This window comes from Hoplias malabaricus, chromosome 3 (genome assembly GCF_029633855.1).
Source record: "Hoplias malabaricus isolate fHopMal1 chromosome 3, fHopMal1.hap1, whole genome shotgun sequence".
Classification (NCBI taxonomy): Eukaryota; Metazoa; Chordata; class Actinopteri; order Characiformes; family Erythrinidae; genus Hoplias; species Hoplias malabaricus.
In genome coordinates this window covers 7,071,786-7,097,426 of record NC_089802.1, presented here as the reverse complement: position 1 = coordinate 7,097,426, position 25,641 = coordinate 7,071,786, and the positions used below count along the sequence as shown (strand labels likewise).

Below are 25,641 nucleotides of genomic sequence, written 5' to 3'. Positions count from 1 at the left end.
ATGTACGATGGACCCACTCCATGGAGCATATGTTCAGTCCGATTCTTCTCAGAAAAATGTTGTTCCCCCAAAATAATAAATAAATAATGTTTTGCTCCGATATAAAACTGGGGGACGTTCATTTTAACACAACTACAGTTAAATAGAAGCAATAGAACATTTACAGAAAAACGCCATTCAAGTTTGGTCTCTTTAGAGGATGTGAACCCCATCTAAAAACGTCATCAGGTGGACCTCAGTTTGCATAGAACACAAGTGTGTGCACATTTTGGTGTACTGCAATCAGTTTCTTACTTACTTGTCACATTTACTTGATCCATGGTCCACAGACTCTGCAAATACAACAGAGAACAAAGCCAGATATTAATTTGAAGTCACCTTGGGTTAATGATGATAGATAGAAAAACAGGAGAGTAGATACTTCTGGGAGGCGTGTACGTGTATAAGAGAGAGGGAGATTGAGGTTAGAGTAAATATCTCAAAGGGCTCGGAAGGGATACATAACACAGCCAAAGAGTGTAAGATGAGTACTGAGTTTGCTCCCCTTTCACTGCAGTAACAACTTTTAGTATCGCTTTTCATTGGATACTGGGTCTGTTTCTCTGAGGATTTGATGGCATTCATTAATAAGAACATTCGTCACAGAGAACCTCTACACATTTATATGCATGTATGTATCTCTGGGTAAAATAGGGGCAGGTTACAGGACTTCCTTCTCCCTCAAATTCACTGCACAGTGACCTTGTGCAAGGCACCAAACCCCTAACTGCTCACTGTGTAGCAGGGTTACTGCCTGCAGCTCCTTGTGTGTGTGTGTGTGTGTGTGTTTCATTGTACTCATATACGATGATGATAAAGCATGTGTTTTCCTGTTTCACATTTCAGAGTAATCAGAAATGCATATCTCAAAGTCATATTTACGTGTGCTCCCTGTAGTGGACTTCACTCCTTTTTATTTGGAACATTTGGCCAGAGTTGTATTAAGTGCAGACCAGAAAAACACATTGAAGAGAGTGTGGATCTGTAAAGTCTGACCTATTACTCTGTAGCCAACAGGTCTCATCTTGACCTGAGCTGACTTCTACACTTACCAATTGATACCATTTGATATAAAAGAGCCTTTGCCCAGAGCGATTATTTTTCCGATGCTGTCACTTTTCCGGCTATCTCAGCGAGACGTAAAAATCAGAAAACCTGAACGTGTCCTGTATATGGTCCCCTGGAGGCATGGACACACTTCCAGCTCGCGTCCACGCTCTTTACTGCTGGATCCGGAGCCGAGCCCGGACTTTCGGAGCACAGTCCAGATTCCTGAAGGGCCAAACAGCACCTAATCATCCCCCACGCTTGCCTGAGACACTGCTAAACTCATTGTCCTCCTCAGGACACGTGCAGTGGCTTGGGGCTGATGATCCTGGCCTTCACCAACAGTGCCTCAGGCCACAATGAGACTGATTACTAAAGATCCTGTTGTCCCCAACGTCTTCAGTCTTCACCAACACATGTACTCCACTGTGAAGCAGTGCTTTGACCACAATCTCCACTCCCTTTCCTCTCTCTGAATATGTTCATATATATTTTATTTTTCATAGAGAGTGCGAGAGAGAGAGAGAGAGAACACTGGGTGGCGTTCTGTATTTGTGAGCACTTTTTTATTCTATTCTGATACATGGTTGTACATTCCTCTAAAAATCCTCTTTGAGCCGCTGTCTGGAAATCTGGATTTTGCACACTCTCACTTTTCTCTCCCCTCTCCCTCCTAATCCCTCTCTCTCACTGTATCTTTATCTCTTTTTCTTTATTTCTATCTTTCTTTCTTCCTGTCACCCTTTCATTTTTCATCACTTTATGAATAATTCTCTTTCTTATTTATGTACTATTCGTATTTCTTTTTTCTTTCCCCTCCCTATTCTCCTTTCTTTCATTTCCCCTCATCTGTCCTTCTGTCTTTCCATGTCTTCCCTCTCTTTCTCTTTTCTTTTTCTCTCCCCCACCCCCCATCCCTTGCTCCAGTCTTCCAAACATCAGGCCTAAGACCCACCACTTTTCTAACCATATTTCTTCATCAGACTGACACACACACACACACACAGCTGCACACGTGCACACACATTGTCTGCCAGGTCGGCACTCACAAATAAAAGTGTTTGTGATTTGCTGTTCTCAGGCTGAGCAGCCAAAGCAAATGTAATTATGTTCTCTTTCACTGCACCTCAGAGAAGCTCCATATCCAGAACCTGTTCTGTGTCAAATTCAGAACTGCTCACTTCTCAGCTTCACAGGCCATTTCCAACCTTGAAAAATGTTGCTCTGTAAATTTCTGTTTTTTTCTCTCTCTGCTTTTAAGTTTTACTTTTTATGTGGAATTCCTTTTACTCTCAAAACTCTTTACACTACGCTTTACAGTATCTTCGTTTGTAGAAAGTATCTTCGTTTGTAGACCAACAAATACAACCACCAGGGCACAACAGGATTAGGCTGCGCCATGATTCATACACATAATGCCACTCTAACTGCATTTTTCTTCAGTTCTGTTTTCTGTGTTTTCCTGCAGTGAATTTAACCCTGTGCTCACCATTACAGCACTTTTCATATTATTTGGGAGTATTCAACCAAGACAATTCAACACCATTTACTTCATTCATTCATTCATTCATTCATTATCTGTAACCCTTTCAGGGTTCCAATTCAGGGTCGCGGTGGGTCCAGAGTCTACCTGGAATCATCAGGGGGCACCAATCCTTCACAGAGCCCATTTACTTCATAAAAATGTAAATCATTACTGTGTGAACAAAACATTTTCTTGTCTAAAAAATGTCATGCAACAGGAGAACCAAATAATATATTTACTTTTAATATAAGTAAGCCAGTTTTAGTCACTGCCAATGCCACCCAAAACCAGTCCCCCACTTGGAGGGTGAAGGCTAGCAAGTCCTCCAAACTGGTGAAACCAGCCATCACTTCTTTTCAAGCTGGTTCAAACCCATTTTCACTGGACAGTTAACACACTAAAGAAGACAACACTAATTGCTCATTTGTGTTATTTGCTAACAGACACCCACACTGATAGAGGAGAGGGAGTGCCATCCAACCCACATAGACATTGAGGTCATTTATCAATTTATATTGGACTGCTAGGCTTTGAAGGTTTGAAAGCATCATCCCTCAATGACACAGCCAGCATTTAGTGCTCGTGCCATTTATCATGTGGTAAAAGCAAATGGAAGCTGGTATTAAACAACTGAAAGTTTTGTCTCCTAAACTGATTAAAATATAGATGTATTTCCATATCTATTAAATATTTTGGGGGAAAAAACCCCCAAAAATCTGGAAAAACAGGGGAACCCAATGGACTTTCCCTCCATTCCATTCCTACGTTTTAAAAATGAAGTTAGAACTAATAAAACTCAGTCTAGTGTGAGGTGTCCTGCCGAGCTAAAGGAGGCGTGTATTCTCCAGCTGAGGAGCGACACGGCCCTGGGGCACAGCTACAGCTTCGTCCTGCCCTCGGGGGAAAACTCAACAGAAAATTGGATGCAGACCTCGATGCATTTTCCAAATGCTGTTGCCTAAAACATCTAAAACTCAGATTTTTCAAAACATTGGCCTTGCCAAAGAAATTATAAATCCATGATAAATCACCATGTGCCGCTCTTTACTGTTTTCCTGGTTCGTTCCTTCTCTTTTCTGCACTGTGTCTTTTGCTACTGGACGGGGTCTCTTTCAGCACTATGGCTGCGTTATACAGGCGCTGGGGGACTCGCAGGACACTCTTTAATCCTGCAGAGTGGGAGAGGAGAGACGGCTGATGGCTTTGGGCAAAGCCAAGTCAAAAATACTACTGCGCACACTTAGCATCACCATGGGAAATGGAGGAAAAGGAGGGAGAGGGGAAGAAAGAGAAAAAGAGGTGGAAGTGATTAAAGAAATTTTTTGCTACTATCAGACAGAGAGAGAGAGAAGAACATATACCTGTCTCTCTCATCACTAACAGATGCTGCAGCTGTTGCCATCAACAAACAGCAATAAACACACTGCACCTGAAGCAATCACAGTCTGCTCTGAATTAAGCACCTAACACACACACACACACAGAGGATGATTCTCAGTATGCGTTCTTGTGTGTTCTTGAGGTCATCTTCCACTGTCTAAAGTACATTCCAATATTCAAGAACACATAGGTCAGGAAGTACCCAGATGTCGAGCCGAACTCGTGACTTGTGACTTGCCAATGAGAACGAGCTGAAAGTTCCATCACTGTGGCATGAACTTGTTCCAGCAAGGTGACATCTCAGGAACACTCTTCTGTTGACCACAAGTCCATTCTTGGTGTTTTTGCTATTACGAATTTGCGGTGAAAATAACTGCATATTTTCATGTGGGTACAAGGAAAAATGTCATGTGGTCCTACCCTGGTGTAGTGAATAACACCACTGATATAAACACGGCAAACTGCAGATCAATTCCCATCTTAGGAAGGAAAAACTCGCTACAATAAAACTCATCCTGTTTTCTAGTTATGTCCAGTTACGAAGTAAAAAAAAAAAAAAAAAAAAAAAAAAAAAAGAGAAAGGACCTTTCACACAATTTTCATTAATTCACTCACAGGTTGTGTGTTCAAAATTGTAGGACTTTTGACATTTTTGTATATAGTACACATTTTCCAAAATTGTACTTAAGCATATTTACAAAAGCCCAAGCACTAAAGTGTTTTCCACTCCAAAAAAGGACAGAAGAAAAAGAAATGAGCTAATAACTGCACAGCGGCTTCGGGAACCTGATACAGATGGACAAAGTGTGCAGGTCAGTTAAGGCCCAGGCTGCATGCTTACAGTCCGAGAGCCATTCTTCAGCCTGTTCTTTGGTCATCCAGGCAGCTTCTCCACACACCGACCTGGGGTCAGCACGCTGATGAAGTGAGGCTGAATCTCCAGTACAGGAGGTGAGTCACTGATTGCTCAAGCAGAGAGAATGGAGCTTGGTCTTACTCACACACTTTGAATACCATTCACATTCCTCAACAAAGGAAACCTTCAATGTTTTTGCTCCTGTTTGTTCATACAACAGTTCTATGCTGTAATGACAGAAATGATGGTTGATAATGGAAATTCTCATGAAAGCAGGTGTGTGTTTTACACCACTGAAAAAAGCAGACAGTTCAGAATCATTGGTTACATGAACAGATGTTGAGAAAATGGTTCTTCTTCTTTAAGTTTACTGTTCTAAAGATACAAAATCTAAGGCTTTTTTTCCCCCCTTTCATCCAATCACTGGATATGGGAAAAATAGGACGGCTATGCTTCACTGTCAAATCTGGCATCTTCAGCTCAGACTGTAAAAGGAGAAAAGCCATGTGTGAGTGGCATGTCTGTTTTAACACTCTCCCACACTCCGCCATAAAGGCTAAGATGGAGTGGCACCAAGACTGGCACCGGTTTAACTCACGATGTACATCAAACTCCTCCAGGGCTGGAAATCCACTTCTACCTATCCACTCATTCCCTCATCCATCCAGCAGCTGAGGGAGCAGGAGAAGTGACAGATGGAATCTGGGCAGAATGCAGAGTCTCGGCCTGCCGTGAGGCCTCGAGCCTGAGAGTGGAAAAGCCTTCAACGCACGTCAGTCCTCTGCCCAACACACAGCAGATCAAACCTGACATCTCCTCACCATGACTCATTCCACACCAAATCACCGGGGACATGGAGGAACTGTCCTCTTAACTGAAAATAAGCAACAATTATCTCCAACTAGACAGCCCTTATGAAACCAAATCAGTGAGGATGTGAAGGAACTGTCCTTTTAAGTAATGAGGATTTCCAATAAGTTCACTTTAACAGAACAATATTGGTGAGGACATGGAGGGATTATCTGCTTAACAAAAACAAGCGATGATGGTTTCCACCAAGCAAACTGTCCTCTTAAAAATTCCAAGTAATGAGGATTTTCAGCGAAGACAACTTCATGAAAAGTGCAGTTTCTACCAGTGAAGACATGGTGGAATTTTCCTCTTACCAAGCACAAGACACTATGATTTACAAAAATAACATTTTGGAAGCAGCCCAGCGAAAGCCTTGAGGAACTGCCTTCATACCAAACTTAGCAAACACAGGCAGGAATGATTTGCACCAGTAAATAATCTAAAGAGCCAAGTCTGTGAGTATACCGAGGTCTAGTCCTGAGACCAAATACAATTAACTCTGAATGTCGAGAGAATGCAGGACATGGAAGACTTGTTAAGTGTGCAATATTTTATGGAACAATACCAGTGAGGACTTTAGAGGAGTTGTTCTCACATCCAAGCACAAGAAACAGCGAGTTCCAGCAATAACACTGAAATCAAATAAGTGAGGACAGGAATTGTCCCCTTAATAAACACAAGTAATCATAACTTCTACCAAGAAAATTTGTAAGAGACCAGATCAGTGAGGACAAGGAGGAATTGACATCTTACCAAACTCAATCAACAGTGATTTTTAACAACAACACTTCATTACAACGTAATCAGCGCGGACATGGAGGAGGTGTAACTTTGCCAAATAAATAACGATCGTTTCCACCGAAGAGAATGCGAAAGATTTGAAGAAATGTTATCAGTAAAATCCGTAAAAACAAACACAAGCAGTGATGATTTTGATCAATTCATTTTCACCAAAATCAGTCTTGGAACCAAACCAGTGAGGAATTGTCTTCATACCAAACACAAACAGCAATGATTTCTACCTCTGAAACCTTTACAAAACCTAATCAGAGAGGATATGAAACAGCTGCCCTCAAAGCAAATTTACTGAACACAAGCAACAATGATTTCCAGCAGGAAAACATTTATAAAAAAATGGAAACCAACGTCCAAACCAAAGATATGCCTCCTAACCTTGCGCCTGGTCAGTGCCTACACTGAGTCTGTCAAAGCAATACAGCTCTTGCTTTACAGTTCATACCAAAAGCTTAATGTCATCCACTGCTTTTATATTTTTACTCTGGCCCAAGGAAAAAAAACTCTTCCCATCCTTCACTACCTTTCAAATAAAAAGGAAAGAGGGAGACGTTACCCTGAGCAGACAGACACTAACTGCTATTGGTGGGACAAATTTTCTTCCCCACTGCCTCCTCTGAGCATTTTAAAAACGCTCTGTGTTCTTTAATAATGTCATTGAGAGTCTGTGAATGAAGTTAAGATGACGCTGGCTTCGTCCATCACTTCACACTGCCAGCTCCAACCCTGACTGGCCAGAAAAGCCTTAATGCCAACCTGCTCCACCCAGCATCTATTCCACCCACTATCCATCCATCCATCCATCTACAACCATTTTCCCACCCTTTCTCCCTCTTCCCCAATATTCCTTAGTTCTGCCAATTACTACCTTTTTCTCTCCCCTTATTTTTTCTTCGTCTGTCTATAGCTCCGTTTCCATTTCTCAGAACAACTCTTTGACTTTCTCATTCTTTTCCTATGTTTTTTCCCCTTTTCTTTCCCCTTTCCTGTCTGTAGACCACTCCAAATTCATCAGCCTCTTTTTCACTTTCTCTTTTTCTTTCCCTCGCTCCTTTCATTCTTTTGCGTCGCTCTCCCCCTTTCCTCTCTCATCGCACTGGCTGCGGTACAAGGGCAAAGAGCAGAACGCTCATAATGACCACAGCTCTGAGGCTTATCAGTAATGGCTAGCAGCAAACGGCAGGAGGGTTTGACCTCTGACCTCTGTCTCGGGATCATTCTGGGTCAGGGTCCAGTCTGGAAGTGTGTTTCTGAAAATATAAGCATCCATCTCCCTCTCCCCCAGTCAAAAACTCAACACTTTGGTTTCTACAGCTTTAAACAGAGCTGTTGCACCCTTACTTCATCTTCGAGTGGCCTGCTCTCACACATTCATCTCCTCTCCCTCTCCTTGCGCTCAGAGCCGTGACATGTTCTGGGCTCCAGGGCTCACGGCAGAACGGCTAGAGCAAGAAAACACTGGCTTTATTGTGTTAGGAGAGTAAGAGGGAGACAGAGGAAGAGAGACAGGTCTATCGCACTGGTTTTGCCTTGGTGCTGAACTTTGACCTCTCTGTTTTTTGTAACACCTACTGGCCGTAAAAGCTGCAGAAAGCCTTTCCAAAGAGAATTCTTCCAATGTTACTTTTCAACAGAGAAAAGCACAAAAAGTCTTTGCAAACATTTTGTTTAAGGAAGGGCTCAGTTACAATTACTAGTTTCCAAGTCAGTCGGACATGTCTGGCGTTCCAGTTTTGCTCCTTTATTTTAACACTGGAGCTTTGATGCCACAGTTACAAGGTGCTACACGGGCCGTAAACAGTGGTCACCCAATTATTTTCTGCAAACACATTTCTGGACTGTGTTCTAGAGATATAACATGACAAAAAAAAGCAAATGTTATCAAATAAAATTGTGCAGTTATCTACTTTTATCTCTTCTAATTACTTCTCACAATCACTACAAACAACAAAGGCAGTTGTGTCACTACTTTTACAATAAACAATGTATTTGGACTTTCACAGAGCCTCTGTCTTTGTTACTCCAGAATCAGCACTATGTAGACGGGTAGGAAGTTACCCCTATTCCCCTCACACTCCCCCTTGATTTCAGGTCAGTGCTATAAAAGTGAATTACACTCTTCAACTGAAGAGAGAGCCCAGGAGCAAAGACAGCATCTTACATAGTGTTGCTTTAAAGCTTCCTTCAACTTCTACCGATATTAGAATTAAATTAGATCTATTTTATCCAAACAACACATTTATTACTAAGAAATAATATGTTTAACACAAACATTTTGAAAGATCAATGTATGCAAATTTAGGAAGTGCATAAACGGAACACCACTACTGAGGTGTATATTTAGCTTTACTTTAGCAGGCTTACACACACACACACACACACACCCACCCACACACACCCACACAATGAAAGAGAGAGAGAATGTGCAATGTGTATACAAAGACTGCAAGGATAAAATGCTAACACATACACAGTTATAAACACTATCAGGGCTTCTTTGGGTCTGTGTAACAGATGACAGGGACATTCCCCTCACAGTGAGGACAGAGTGAGTCCTGCTGTGTGTGTGTGTGTGTGTGTGTGTGTGTGTGTGTGTGTGTGTGTGCAGCTCAGGGCCAGCGTATGGAGGCTGAGTATCAGTTAATGTGTTGAGATTGGAGAATAATAACAGTTTGAGCTCTTCACACATGCTCTTCTGTCTGTGTTTAGCCACAACAGCAAATGTAGTAATCACACACACACACACCAGCCTAATCACATGACTGCATGAACTTGAAATGACTGAAAAATAGTTTTTGAAGAAAATTTGCCTATTTGTGTTCTCTGGAATGTGCCAGTGGCAGTTCACATAAAAGCTTTATGAAGGCTTGGTTTATTTTTTTGCCAAAAGTTGAATGGAGTACTGTATGAAATGTGAAATAATATGAATGCATGTATAAATGCAGACAGATTGATAAGGCACAGGGCCACCATGACCCCACCAATGCACCAACAAATCCCTGAAAATGAACTGGAGAAATGGAACCCAATTGTATGCCATTTCCTTCTTGGCTGTTTTGACAAAATCTCCAATAGATGTTCAAAGAGACCTAGAATTTGTAAGAAACAGAAAGAACTTCTTTAGCACTAATCAGTTTTGAACAGGTAGGTGAAGCCCTGTTGAGGATTTCATCTGATAAGGAGTCTACAGTGATAGAATCTGAAGGTGATTATTTGAACTATACGTGTGAACAGTGATATTTAAGAATGTGGTCTTGGGGGGAAAAAAAATGAACCATTGAAATAAAGCAAAAGACAAGCATCTGCAGAGCTGTTATCTTTAAATGCGGTTTCGGGGGAAACCAGACCAAATCCTCAGCGATATTAAGTGTCCTCTTAACCTTAAAATTTCTCAGCATTGGAAGCACTGACCTTATGAATTTTGTCAAATATTGTGCTGATAATATCTATGAGGTAAATGTTTCTAAATCCAAGAGGTTTAAGACAGATTTTCGAAAGGGGAAAATGTTAAAATTACAGCAATCAGTAGAGAACAAGTAGATAAAGTCAAGACTTATTTACAGTTAAACTGACGATGCAAAAATGCACTTTGTACTTATTAGAACCTAGAATGACAACGGTGTTCTTTTGTTTAAGACCTTGGATAAAAAAAACCAAGGGAACGTGTATTTTTTTGTTTTTTGATAAACTCTAGCACTATGTTGAATTTATAACCTGACAGCTGTTGTGGCAAGGCTCTTTGCAGAATATGTCAACTTTAAGTTAATCTGTTTCTTCTACGCTTTCAATAAAACATAGAATGTGTTTAACAAGTTCCACATCCATTTTTTTATCTGGAACATTAAACATTGAACATGACTTGCATCATCTGTGTTTTGTTTTTGTTTAGATGTGCCTTAGAACCTGAACCTTATTAGTACATGATCTTTTTACTGTATTTCCTGGCTGTCTAGCCCTGACCCTATGAGTTTATGCGATCATGTTCTCTAAGGTTCTCTGAGGTCATCTCTGATGAAGATCGTGGGGCTCTGGATTAGCGTGACTGGGAGATGTTGTTGATGCAAGAGCAATTATCACGAGAGTGGACGTTCCATTAGCATTGCGTCCAGCTTCAGAGGCCTGTGCTATCAGAGCCATCAGTACGTGCAGACTTCAAACAGCAGGCTAACGTTAGCAGCTTAGCATTCAGCTGTTGCAGCCGCATATCTGTCCACATTCACGCTCCAGAACATAGAGAAGGAGAGAGAGAGAGAGAGGGGGGGGGGGGTTGTCATGTTGAAAGCATTTCCCTGATGTGTTATCATTTAAATCCCTTTCAGACTCTACAGGTAAACCTCAATCTCCAGCACATCACTGACCTGATCCTCATCCAACAATGAGAGCAGCTCCAGCCCAGCAGCAGTTCAGAAACACAGAAAACCTGGAGTGACTAAAAACAAACAACTCTAATCACTGTCTACAAATTAGTGCTCACTACTCATGAGCCAATGGAAACTCTTTAGCCCTTTGTATTGTTGTCTGTCTGTCTGGACTGTGTGTACACAGAGGAGGAGAGAGAGAGAGAGAGAGAGAGAGAGAGAGAGAGAGAGAGAAAGAGAGAGAGAGAGAATAAATGAAAACAGCGTTTGTCCCAGTTTGTTTTCCTGACAGAAATGTCTAGAGTGTCCACCCCAATGACATGTTTGTTCACTCACAATTCAGAAAGATCACCATCCAACACTGTGTGGTGTATGCTCATTTTTATTTCTTCTCCATCTCACACTTCATTTTTACTCCCTATCTATTTCTTTACCATTACCTTCTCACTCTTGTTCTTCTCCCTGCCTCATATTCTCTCTGCGCTGTTTTCTTATGGGTTATTTATAACAATCAAACAGCAATATCTTTTATTGCTTTATTACATTTTCAAATGTTTTTAAACTTTTGTAAATGTATTCTACTTATTTTAGAATTGTGTATGGTGTTATAAAACATTCAAATCAAACAATAAAAAACTAAACAAAACAAAACAAAAAACCCTGCCTTTGCCCAATATGCCAGGATTGTTGAAAAGAATGAACTGAGGTGAGGATATTGCTCTATTCCTGCTCCAAAGGTGGGTAATACTGAATTATTTCTTGCTGTAGATGAAACTGTCTTTGACTTTGTGAGAGCACTGACTGCATAAAAGTCAGACAGACCGCTACACGTCCAATTACAAATGAATTACAAATCAGAGTTTCTGTGTAATTCAAACAGTGACTAACACTTTACAGACAAGTTAAACTCCAGCCGCGTACAGTCAGTTCCTTTCTCTCAAACGTACCATTCCACCTTAAAAGAACCGTAGAGAAAAGGTTTTCCCCACAATAGTCGATGCCTTTAACCTCAAACACAACAAAGTGCAGCACCCAGCTCACTGTTCAGACTAAAGTCTCCATATTATTACAACTTCTTATAATAACTTTAAACTTCTAATAGCAGCTGTTTTTGCACGTGTCTGTGCATGTGCACGCACGCTTGACAGAGAGAGAGAGAGAGAGAGAGAGAGAGTGTTATGAGATTTAAGACATATTTCAGCATACAATAATGTGATCTACTGAACTCAACAGGAACTACGCTGCGTTTACATCGCCTAATAAAACCACTAATACGTCACTAGGCTCTTTAATTCAAGTCAAATATGAGAGGTTTTATTTAAATATATATAAAGAGAATCTATGAATGTGTATCACAACTAAAGCACCCTAAATTCATCCTGTTTCAGTGTAGTTCATGAAAACAGGACCCTTCTCAGTGATTCCTATTAACCTCATCCAACTTTTTCTTCATCTCTCATCCTTCATCCCTCCATTTTCAGCTAATTCTTTTTTCTTTCCAGATTCTGTTTGGTATTTGGGGTTTTCTGTCTCTCTCTCTCTCTCTCCAACAATGATGGATGAGTTTTAATGAGACTTCTATTCACTGTAAGATGAGCAATGTGTTCTCCTTCCTAAATATAGTATGGAGGAAGATTCTCTCACACACACACACACACACACACAAATTCATTATTATCATGTGTTGTGACTATTTCAAAGTAGAGCCATAGTGTCCCCTCATTTGACTACATTACAGTTTAGCCTCACTTCACAATAGTACACACCGAAACTAGTCAATATGATTCAGACAGGGTGTTACACTCAGATCTGTTCAGAATAGAGAAGAATTTTATCTCACAGGGATATGATGTATATTTAAATGTCTTTATATGAAACGATATACTATTAAATTAGTGCCTTGAACAAGTTTCATTTGGATGCATTGTTTCTGAAGAAGGATGTAAGATTAAAAAATCCTTATCTACCACTTTGCTGCGTTTATATCACTGACAACATACACTGATGAGCACGGTGGCGTAGCAGATAGTGTCGCAGTAACACAGCTCCAGTCCAGGGACCTGGAAGTTGTGGGTTTGAGTCCCGCTCTGGGTGACTGTCTGTGAGGAGTGTGGTGTGTTCTCCCTGTGTCTGCGTGGGGTTCCTCCGGGTGACTGTCTGTGAGGAGTGTGGTGTGTTCTCCCTGTGTCTGCGTGGGTTTCCTCCGGGTGACTGTCTGTGAGGAGTGTGATGTGTTCTCCCTGTGTCTGCGTGGGTTTCCTCCGGGTGACTGTCTGTGAGGAGTGTGGTGTGTTCTCCCTGTGTCTGCGTGGGGTTCCTCCGGGTGACTGTCTGTGAGGAGTGTGGTGTGTTCTCCCTGTGTCTGCGTGGGGTTCCTCCGGGTGCTCCGGTTTCCTCCCATGGTCCAGAAACACACGTTGGTAGGTGGATTGGCGACTCAAAAGTGTCCATAGATGTGAATGTGTGCATTGCCCTGTGAAGGACTGGCGCCCCCTCCAGGGTGTATTTCCTCCTGGCGCCCAGTGATTCCGGGTAGTTTAAAATATATTTTAAGAAGAAATCCCAGCTGACTTGGTATTGTAAATTGAATATAAATATACTAAATAAATCATACTGGAAAATAAAATACTCATTTTTAAACAAAAAAGTGGATGAATTAATAAATACAGCGAAGTCAAAAACATACACCCATTTACTCATTATTAGTTAGCTGTAAATGATATTTTTTGTATAATAAGCCAAGGCTGCCACAGTAGCTAAAACACAGCTAAAATCACAGCAAAAGCCCATGACTTTCAGTCGTTAGATGAAATGTAGCCTCTCTGCATTAACAATGCCCAGTCTTCACTCTTGGCTGTTTATGATATGTCAAGACTGTGTTTAGACTCAGCTGAGTTCACCTGCTTCAGCTCACTCCGCTCTGACTCTGACTCGTGTCTGCGCTGCTCCAGAACACACACAGCCACCAAACATTTCAATTTACCAGAAAAGATGACTTGTAAAACATTTTCTTTTTTTTCCACGTCAGAGTGAAATGAGACTCTGGATTGCAATAAGTGACTGGCACCTAGGAGTCTCACTGGCCTTGTCAAACATTACTGTTTTCATTTAACATATTTCTGCCTCCATTCTCTGCTTAACGTCACCTGGCCTCGAAAAACAACGTCTTCGTGTCGTAAAACACATGTGACATTTTTCGTCGGGTTAAAGAATACGTCCCATGACGCCACTGACACAGCGAAGCATCAGAAAACGGCTGATGGAGAAACGAGAGCCCTACTGGAAACCAAAACCAAAACAAAGCCGAATATATCAGCTTTTGCTTCTTGTCACAGCTCACAAAACCAGAATTTTTCTCTTTGGGAATTCCCAACAGTGGAAAGTGACTTTCAGCCTGAAACGGAGCAGAGATTGCAGAAAGACAATAGGAGTAATTTCACTGAACCGGGCCCATCTCGTTTCATTTAAAAAGTCCTCATTAAGACCAAACAGTGCTCTATAAATAGTGTGCCTTTTATCAGGCAAAACGTTCACTGCTGCTGAGTCAAATAAAATGCCCATCAAAATTTCTGACCACATAATAATGATGGATGGACAAAGCCATTATGATTCATTTACAAATAACAGGTGGTGAATGGACAACAGGCTTAAAACCCTAGATTCCCCAAGAAGCAGTTTCATAGGTCGGATTCGCTTTCAGCTACTAATTTTTTTTAACTAAGTAGTGGACACATTTACACATCTGTCTTTCATCTGAGGCCTTTCATTCTTCCTCATGCATGATGGTATGTGTAATAATGGGCTAATACACACATTACTGATGGAAATGAAGGCACACGGAACCTGTTCAATGCGAAAGCAACACCAAGACAAATTAAACGCAAGCCGAAGGTTAATGGGCTGCTGAGCGGTTGATGTACAACCTGATCCACACAATGTGAGGCTTATGACATTTCTCCATAACCAAACCACGACCTGCAGGAATATACACAACCACAGACCGAGTGTGTTCCTGCAGACTCTCTCTGGCCGACAGGTTTCCCCCAGTCTCCATAACGCAGCGCAGTCATCGAGATCACACACCGAAATCTGGTACCACGCATGAAAGAAAAACACAGAGCAAGATTCCTGCTATTTAATATCCCGTTAAAGCCTCATTTGACATAAAATCCTTGGCATGTGCCCTGGAAATCTCTCGCTTCTTGTTTTCAATGAAATCCCCATCAGGGTTCTCCTTTCAATTTATTTCATTTTCTTAAATTGTGCTGTTTTTTAATATACAATGGCCTTTTAGTTTTCCATGATATGGGGCCTTTATTTAAGTCTGTCCCGACTGCTCCCTGCCTCATAAACTGCAGAGTGATACTGAAGGCCAATATAAAGACAGAGGAGTCCCAGAGCTTCAGCAATTGTCCCGTTAAGTTACAGTTAACAGGCAGAGCTGCTGCTGATATGTCAGAGTTCCTGAGCCGAAGCAAAAGTCCTCGGACACAGCGCAGAGACGGTGAGCAGGCAGAGAGCGGAGGCCCTAAAAAGACACAGGGTTCAGGACTGAAATTTCAGCTGTAACTGTCTGAAACCAGAGGAATGCCTGCTGTATGAAAATACACTGGAATGTAGTGACAATGAAAAATGAGGAGTAGAGAGAGAGAGAGAGAGAGAGAGAGAGAGAAAGTGATATCTAGAAAGGAAATGATGCAAGCCCCTTGAAGCTAAAGCTATCCTCTACTCTCTCCATCAAAAGCAGGACTGAAAGGTAAATTTAATAGCAGTTTAATCTTTGTATTATTATTGCTGCTTTTCTTTCAGGCTGATCTGTAATTCGCTGGCCCTGATGTTGGAGCAGGTGTTGGATTGTGTTAGCTCGGGTTGTGGAAACGGTTTCTCGTGTCCTGTGCTCACGTGTTTAATGCTGGACAGTTTCTAACTCTGACCAAGCTCCACAGTCCCCAGGCCAGAGATCATAATCACGGCGGTGACAGCACTGTGCTGTTCAGGTACAACACCTCAAGCCTGTACAGGACTTACTTACTCCTTCCTTCAAACAGAGTTAAGAGAAAGGGTCCTTTTGTGTCTCACTCATCTCCTTTTCATTGGTCTCGTCTCTCTCCCAATATCGTATGCACTGTCCATTTATATATACACACCACTGTATGGTCTTGCATCAGCGAGCCTAAATGCTCTGACCAGGGAAAATGTTAACAAGTCTCTATCTCTGCTGCTGTCCTGTCTCCAGCTCTAAGGAGCGCTGAGGTTCTCTTAGATCATCATCGAGATAATTCAAACCACATTTACTTCTTTTTTTTTTAAAGCAGCAAAATGATATAAACCAAAACAAACAGCTCCCCATGAGAGCAGGGTTCCTGGAGGTATCTCACTAACTCCACAGGATTAGCAGTGGAAAGTGGCGTGAACATTATTATCAGTTATGAGCTGTGTGAACAAAGACACAGTGTTCTGCACCGGACAGGAACCCACCACAGCTCTGAATCAACGAGACCCCCACTACCCACACTGTCCACTAGACTCCTACTTACACTCAGTCTTCTCAAGACATTTCCTATAAAACAGACAGAGGTCAAGCTCTAGGATCTGCTTGAATGATGCAGACACACAAACACACACTTACTGAAGTCTGTATTAATCCAATAAAAGGAAAGCTAATCTTCAGTTTTAGTCAAATCACTGTAAAGCACAGCACTGCCATATTAGCGCACTGTAAAGGAGCAATGAATTATTAATATTGCAGCTAATTTCAGAGATATACATATCAAAAATCAGCCCAAAACTTGGAAATAATCATAATGATTATAATAATAATTACTGCCATTTTAAAATCTGCATTTGAATTTTGTATCTGACGTTCCGTGTTGCCGTTTTACAGTGTCCCAGAGTACGCAGATGTGTGCTGCTATTTTCTAAAAACTGTCTGAAACATGGTAAGACTGTCACATGTATTCATATCCAAGGTGATTTGTTGATTTCACTGTACTCAGACTTCCAATGCTAATGCTAATGTTTATTTTGACGTTAGCCGTTCAGCTCCACTCCTGGAGTCTCCACCTAAGGGAGGGCTCAATTTTCATCCACCAAGAGGTAGCAGATTTAAGCTTTGTTTTCAACTAATATTAAAAAATATCACTAAGGATATGATGACATCATTGCGCATGATTTAATTTAACACAGAATTTTAATAGCATTTTTTTTTGGATCCCTGAAATAATTAAGTCTTCTTTGAATATTCTGAACTTAACAACTCTCTAGAATCATGTACATATTCCTGTGTGGTTTAACAATTTATTTTTCCACCAATATATAATTATTAAAAGCCACCAGGAGTATATTAAATCTATTAATATTGCTTTATAGGACGTAAGGTTTTTCTCCTGTAGAGAGTATAACACAAATAAAAAGTGCTATGTACAGTGCCCTTTACTTTTGTTATTGACATTACACACACACACACACACACACACACACACACACACACACACACACACACACACCTCCCAAACCATGAACTTTGAGTGCTGTAAAAATAAATAAAAATATAAAATATTCAAAACATCAAAAACTCACATTCAGAAAATGTAATGGACACACACGCACTCTCACATAGACACACACTCAAACATGTGTGTTCCTTGGCCTTGAAGACTATCTTTTGTTCACAGATCTGCTTCACAGTGGTTGGTGTGAAGGCATGTAACTCAAGATATTGTTGTGTCTATGTGTCTACACCTTAGTGTAGAGAGGGAGAGAGAGAGAGAGATAGAGAGAAATGGGATGAGAGAGGGAAGGAAACGGAGATAAAGAGATGAAGGGTTTGACAAAGAGCATGAGGCACGAGTAGATTAATGACAGATTTGTGCGGACACTGAAATGGACTCGAGCCTACAGCAGGAAAAACGATGTTTACTGTCAGCACGAGTCTTATATCTCAGCGAGACAAAATATGAACTCGCATAACCTCAAGAGTCTTATAAACCGTACAAACATTTCAAGACAAGCTCACGTCCTTTCAACTATTGACCTGCAATAGTTTGTAGTACTTAAAGCAATTTTTAAACTTTAAAGAAATAGTGCACTTCATAATAAATACAAATGATTCAGGGATTTACTGAGTGTGTCTGAGAGCGCTATACACTGCAGGACGCCATATCATCTGTTTACACTGCAGTCTGTAAGAATGAAATGAAGTCTTTCGTGCTCTTTAGCACTGGATTTGAAATGTATTATTTTGGAAATATGGATTCCAATAGTGTGTGTGTGTCTCTCTGTTGCTGAAGATACCCTCTGATTTTCCAGGAAGCTTTTATATTTGATAGTGGAGCATAGCTGTGAGGATTACTTTAGAGAACACAGCTCCACTTCTTCACAGCCCAGTGCCGGGAGACATTTGGCATTGGACCTGGAGAACATAGGCATATAGACTGCTGCTCCAGAGCATCGCTGGTTCTATCCCACATTTTGGAAAATGTGGCGGGGGGATTGAAGGAACAGCACTTTCACATGAACCCCTCCTTCGAAAATGCCCTCCTGAACCAAGCTTCCTAACCTGGGAGCTGAGGTGGCTACACACCAGTCTGGATGTGTGTATTTTTACTGTGTGTGTGTATATAAAAAGCAAAAAGTCAATTTTTTTTGTAAACTTTCCCATAATTAATACTATATATATATATCATATATAATGTTTACTATTTAAATGCCAATTTTTAACTTCCTTTCCATTACTCTGCATATATTTTATGTCAAATTTGTACAACCACCATTCTTTTTTTTTTATGTGTGATGTAATCACATGGCTTTGCTCTTTGGACAATCTTCTGAGGTCATGCTGATGTGAGCTTTTGAGACATTTCACCACAGTTGTACAAGAAATCTGCCCTTGGTTTGGATCCTCTAGGATTGGGAGACTATGCAAAAAAAAAAAAACAACCCAAACTCTTGACTCTTATATGGTTCACTCAATAAAGATGTAAATGCTCTCAAAGTAATGCTGACATTCTGTGCTTTAACCTCATAGCTATTGACTCATTCAGGCCGAAGTGCTGATGTGCAGAGCCAAAACAACCAAAACTGCACATGTGAGGATAAAGGAAAAAGGAGTAGAAAGAACATGTATGTGATGTGACACTAAGTATTCAGCAACGGAGGCCGACTGCAGTGCCAGCACTGAGTAACACACAGAGCCAAGAGGAAACACAACCTCCACATCGTTCAAAACCACACAATCAGATCCAGAGAGCGGGGAAAGAGAGTAGTTTCTAATCCAGACTGAAAAGCAGGCAGTCGCTCACCCGTCCGGTAGACGAAGTTGGCCTCTGTTTCTGAGGACGAGGGAGATAGGAGGTCTTCGTCGTATTCGTTGGAGCTGAAGGAGCCCGAGTGGTTCCTCCTGCGGGCGTCCATCACCGCGTTGGTGACCATCACGTGACGCAGCGAGTCGTTCAGGTAACGGTGAAGCAGGCTGCTCTTGTATTTAGGCGGAGACACATAGTCCTCAGCCAGTGAAGCGTCTGCTGATGCCTGGAGCCCAGTCCCCATGCTGCTGCCCTCTTTTTTGATGACGCTTTGATACATGGGCTTACTGAACTCTCCGGGCTGAGTCCGAGCAGCTGGGTCACCATCTGAGGACAGGACATGGAGAACAGTACACAAACAAACACAGAGAAAGAGAGAGAGAGAGAGAGAGAGAGAAAAACTGTAAAATCTATCATTCTGACACCAGTGTTCATGTGCTTACAGAAAAATATTACAGTAAACATTCTGAGCTGTAGATTCCTGATGCTGCTGAAATGTGTGGGAAGACAACACTACTAATAAGCCTTTATTAAGAAATGGCTACTGATGATTCAGTACAATCTACTGACCTCCCATAAGCCCAGATCTCACAGCATTTTTCAAACAGATTTACTTTTAAACTGCTCTTCACACTGGTGCACACACATTCTCAGTGACGTAAAACAGTGATAAGAAGGTTGCACTGTATCTTTGAGCATTGTCATAGTGGTTAATTCAAGCGATGTTGCTACACAGTACTAAGAAATGTGTGGAGGAGGTAGAGAAAGAGCGAGAGAAAGTGTAGCAAATATGTCAATTTTATTACGATGTATTTAACATTTATTACAATTTGTTACAAATAATGTAAGAAATAATAAAATTGTCTTGGTTTTCTTATTTTTCATTCAAATTACATATTGGTTCAGACAGCACTACACTACTACAACAACCAAGGGTCAAGTCTCTGAGCTCGGTTTGAGCTACATCTAGGCATGCGTTCCCTTGGCTTTCTTCCCTTTGCTATGAGTAGCTTCATCAGCTACTTTCAGACTTCTGACAAAAAGGAAGCCCAGCTCTTCTTCCCCTGTCCCAAAGAGGCCGGGACCCCTTGAGAGGATTTAGATCTCTGGTTTGCATTAAGGTGAATTAAGAGATGGACCTCTCCCCCTGTTCCAGGACATGGTCTAAGTGAGACAGACAGACAGGACATGGTGCTGAAAGAGCAGCGGGTCTGAATCAAGTCTGGATTGAAGCACGGTTCAAGTCCGTGCCAGGTTTCTCAGAGCCTCATTTGGGTCATAGCGCACCATCATCCTGCCCAGAGCCAATTATAATCACAGCCTGGCCTTATCACAACCACATGCGCACATTAGTGCCTGCCTTTACTGCTTTCAAAGAGCAGACGGGGCTCGGAGGAATCTCTCAGTGTTTAGTGTGTATCCCCTCGACAACCGGCTCCCACTGCCCTGGCCCAGGCAAACAGACTTGGAGCACACAACTCCACATCTCCTTGGAGACCGAGGGCAAAACTGCATAAGTGAACACCTCCTGAGTTATGGGTTCACTATTGGGTCCTGTCCCTGATCTAGAAAATGTACGCTCTGTAGAACAGCTAGTACCATACGCTGATCACAACTTGTAACTAACAATAACTCTGATAAGCATAGGATTCAAGGAGTTAAATCAAGAACTGGTGATTTAACCACATTTGCAGAATGTCAGTGTAAAGAACTTATAACTTAAGGGTTCTTCACATTTACACATCTCTATTTAAAAAAGAGGATAATCTATAGCAGCCTCTAAAGAACACATTTTTTTAAAGAATTAATTAGTTTTTTATTGCTGTATAAAAAAAGCACAATGCCGATGTTATTGTTGAAAGCAGTGAGAAATTAGATCGTTATGGAAAGAATCCATGTTTTATCATAGCAACCATAAAATACAGAGATGTCAAATATATCACTATGGAATATCTGTAAAAATCATCACTGTTATTATGATGATGTGTTTATACTATTTGTAAGAACAGCACTGAGAAATCCGTTCACTAAAGGAGTGACTCCCATAAAATTATCAATTCTACTCTGTTCCTGAAGCTGACAACACACAGTCTCTGACTACACAACGCAGATGACCTCTGAGATAGGAGGGGAATAGAGATAATGTGAGAGTGCTTTAAGGTCAAAAAGAGAAAGAGAATGTTCTCTCATGCACAAACATCTACACACACACTTCCTAACCTTACTCTAACCTTAAAACCTACAAAATGATTTACAAAAACACACACAGACACACTGTAAATGGTTCCTGGACACGCTGCAGTAAAAACAATAGGAACATACCAAACAAGACAATAGACCGGACAGCACACTGCTTTCACATTACACCTAAGGTCTCACTCAGATTACTGTGAGTTTCATTATAGTAAACGATGACAGAAACATAACAAAAAGACTGAAAATAGAACAAAGCCACCTCACTGCAGATAAATGACTTAAAAAACCTCAGTCATATCGCATTTAAAACACACCCTCCATACATTCAATATATAGAAACTAAGCTGTAAAAACTTTAAACTGACTGTGTATTAAATGTCACACAAGGCCAAGTGTAACTACATCAGATTATCAGCAGTTTAACAGCTCATTCACCCTGAAGCTATAGGGAATGTTTCAGCATGGGCTTTTTGAATCAAGGTCATTTACATAGGTAAACAGGATTAAGGAAAAAAAAATAGGGATAAACACTGCAAAGTGGTCATGTAACGATGTATTTAAAGGGTTTTAAAACACTGACCCTCATGTATGCTGTGGTTGTGGATCTCAGGAGACAGAAATATTATGAAAACGGACACTGGCTCTTTAGCAGTGTTCATAAAGAGACTTTGTACATGGTATGTTCGCCTTTGTGCACGTGTGTGTGTGTGTGTGTGAGTGTGATAGAAACGGTGAAAAATACTTTCTGTAACAGCATGTAATTATTCTTTACACTTCAGATGTCTGAACTTTTTAATTAGTGTGTGAGAGTTTGTTTGTATGTGTGTGTAGGGGCATGTATGCCTGTGTGTGTGTGGTTTGACTCCCGACGCCTCTCTGTGGTGTGCTAATCACAGTGTGTAACAGTCTGCACAGTGTTCAGTCAACACACACACACACACAGACCCAAACGCACCACGCATTCACGCGCACACACACACACCACACACACACACACACAGGCCCACAGCATTTTGAAGACTGACTTACTACTTTGCTGTTGAGACACTAAAAAAGTCTCAGTCTTTTTTTTTGTTCAGATCTTTCTGTCCTTTCTGCCTCAATGTGAACTCACTGTATCTCACACACACCACAGTGCTCTGTTTGATTGGAATGTTTTCAGTTCATGCATATATGTGTGTGTGTGTGTGTGTGTGGAGAAAGAAAGAAATGTCTTTTATTAACGTAATTTTTTTTTAATTATGTAGAAAAATGAAAATCAAAAAATGTAGCTATACAGTGATGATATATTAATATTAAAATATATGACTCCAGCAGCTCAGTGAATACAAATAAAGGACAATTTTATGAGTGTGTGCTGTGTGTGTGACACACCTTCAGAGCAGGAGTCATCACTGCTGATGCTGAGTCTCTCAGCGTTGCCCTGGACATATTTATTATAGAGTTTAATCCTGAGAGCCCAGCTGAGGTCTGGCTGCCTCACTGTGTTCTTCAACCTTCGCCGAGCGTTCGCAAACCAGTTAGACACCTGAGAGAGAGAGAGAGAGAGAGAGAGAGAGAGAGAGAGAGAGAGACAGAGAGAGAGAGGGGCAGAGAGAGAGAAAGAGAGAGAGAGGGGCAGAGAGAGAGAAAGAGAGAGACAGGGGCAGAGAGAGAGAAAGAGAGAGACAGGGGCAGAGAGAGAGAAAGAGAGAGACAGGGGCAGAGAGAGAGAAAGAGGGGGGGGGCAGAGAGAGAGAGAGAGGGCAGAGAGAGAGAGAGACAGACAGACAGACAGACAGACAGACAGACAGACAGAGAGAGAGACAGAGACAGAGAGAGAGAGACAGAGAGAGAGAGAGAGAGAGGGGAAGGTGGGAGACCAAGGGAGGAGAGGAACAGAGAAGGAAGGAGAAACAGAAGGAGGAAAAGAAGAAGACAAATAAAAAAAATTACAGTGGCAACCAATGATAATTTAAATCCTTCAGCTTAAACATCTCAATACTTTCGTTTTGATCTGTCAGATCCAGTGAGACTCACAGGGGGAAAGGTACAGACATATACACAAACACACACACTGCTTTATTCATTAAGTGCTAGTCATGACCATTCACAAAGACCCTGGGTAATGTTCAGTACGTCTGAAGCTGCCGGAGAGCGTTGTGTTCCATTAACGCTTCTCCAACTGGGACGCTGCTAACCTGGTGCTTTTTCTGGCCTCCGCCGCCTCTGTGTAATAATACTGCTCTTTGTCCACACTCTGTCTGTCTTTATGCAATAAAAGCACTATTTGACCCAGCCTTCTCCATTTCACAGAGACCAGAGACCATTAGATGTTATACTAGAATAACTTTTCATGCCCAATAGACTTCAAGCGGCTTATGACAGGCCATGAGCTGGGGCACTTCTTCATGCTAAAGCACTTACTCCTGCTAGGCCCTGAACTTTCTGATCTCGCCTTTATTTAGAGATCTTACTCTGCTCGGAGAAAGTCTAACTGCTGTGCTCCTCTCTGAATGGCCTTCAGGTTTAATATGAGAGATGGAAGCCAGTGGCCTACAGAGAAAACAAATGAGGCTCTGTGAGACTGCTCTGAACCTGGTATGCCATTGAGTTTTGCTAAAAAACATATGGGCTCAAAAGATTAGTAAAATGAAATTGAAATAGAACCAGTGACAAATGTTGCAGACTTCCCCAAGCCATTAGTCAGAATGATCCAGGTCTGAGTGAGTGCTAACGTGATCCTGACGTGTTCACTGAGCTGAGTGATGCCTGCTGCGATATTGGCGAGTGCTTGCTGCTGTTTGGAGATGAGTATGAGGTGGCAGAACATGCGCTGCAGCTGAATGAGGACATTTTGTCACATGTTGGAAATAATAAAGGAGGTGAGTATAGTTAAATATAGAAAATAAAAGCACAGCTCAGGGGAATATAGACACAGAGAAGAACAAATGACACACTAAATAAAAACAATGAAGACGTGTTTGATAGGGTAGAGCTCAAACAAACAGCCACAGCAGAGAGAGAGAGAGGCAGAGAGAGAGAGACAGAGAGAGCGTGAGAGACAGAGAGCGAGAGAGACAGAGGCAGAGAGAGAGGGGGGCAGAGAGAGAGAGAGAGACACAGAGTGAGACAGAGACACAGAGAGAGAGAGAGAGAGACAGAGAGAGAGACAGACAGACAGTCAGAGAGAGAGACAGATAGAGCGCGAGAGACAGAGAGAGAGGGGGCAGAGAGAGAGAGAGAGAGACAGACAGAGAGAGAGAGGCAGAGGGGGAGAGAGAGACAGACAGTCAGAGAGAGAGAGACAGAGAGGCAGAGAGAGAGGGGGGCAGAGAGAGAGAGAGAGAGAGAGAGAGAGAGAGAGAGAGAGAGAGAGAGAGAGAGGCAGAGAGAGAGACAGAGACAGAGAGACAGAGACAGACAGAGAGAGAGAGAGACAGAGACAGAGACAGACAGAGAGAGAGAGAGACAGAGAGAGAGAGAGACAGAGAGAGAGAGACAGATAGAGAGAGAGAGACAGAGAGAGAGACAGAGAGAGAGAGAGAGAGACAGACAGAGAGAGAGACGAGAGACGGAGAGAGACAGAGACAGACAGAGAGAGAGAGAGAGAGAGAGAGAGAGACAGAGAAAGAGGAAAAAAATGTATTTTGGTTTGCTGACCTGTACTAGGGTCATCTGGGAGCCAAGAGCGAGGAGGATCTTCTCCGTTTTGGTGGGGTAAGGGTTGTCCCGGTGTTTGTAGAGCCACTGCTTCAGGGGCCGGGCCATGTCCTGCAGCGCCTGCCGCTTATGACGAACTTTACCAGCTCCCTGGCGAGACCTGACCCAAAGCGGACAGCACAGCGGTCAGTTACACTTTCACACAGTCAGCAGCAGTCAGTGCAACAATAAAGGGAGCCCACAGCCGCTCTGTAGGAATGTTTATGACACAGCAGTCTCAGCCAACTGTTATTCCAGCTTCTACACAGGTGTAAATACAAACATATTCACTTGTGTTTTATCTGTACTCTCTGGCACTGTATTTCAAATTTCTTCTTAAATAAAAATAATAATAAAAAAATGATTACGAAGCTCATGATCTCAGATTTAACATGTTTTTTTAAACCACTCTTTACTTCTAGTGGAAGTTCATGTGAAGAGATTTTATCACGTCATTCTGAAGTGTTACTACTGGCCTGTTGTCCGTAAAAATGAGGATTTTACAGTGTAATGTGCAGCTGCTGTGTGAAAATGATGAGTGAGAGAAAGAGAAATGTGTAAAATGGTTTTATCCGGCTGCTGGTGTTAATCAGACATTTATTAGATGCA

At 41.7% G+C, this 25,641-nt stretch overlaps 2 protein-coding genes across 3 annotated transcripts in view; one reads left to right on the top strand and one right to left on the bottom strand.

Moving 5' to 3' along the window:
* Positions 1-11,201, top strand: part of rab18a (RAB18A, member RAS oncogene family) — a 38,094-nt gene extending 26,893 nt beyond the window's left edge. For both annotated transcript variants that reach the window (XR_010801868.1, XR_010801867.1), the window contains one exon: positions 10,814-11,201. The gene's annotated coding sequence lies outside the window, so the exon portion shown is untranslated. The remainder of the gene's footprint in view (positions 1-10,813) is intronic.
* Positions 1-25,641, bottom strand: part of mkxa (mohawk homeobox a) — a 35,505-nt gene that overhangs the window by 4,272 nt on the left and 5,592 nt on the right. Inside the window, exons 3-6 of the mRNA XM_066663766.1 lie at positions 24,994-25,153; positions 22,726-22,879; positions 19,153-19,482; positions 299-332 (exon numbers count right to left, since the gene is read on the bottom strand). Coding sequence (XP_066519863.1) covers positions 299-332; positions 19,153-19,482; positions 22,726-22,879; positions 24,994-25,153 — 678 coding nt within the window. The remainder of the gene's footprint in view (positions 1-298; positions 333-19,152; positions 19,483-22,725; positions 22,880-24,993; positions 25,154-25,641) is intronic.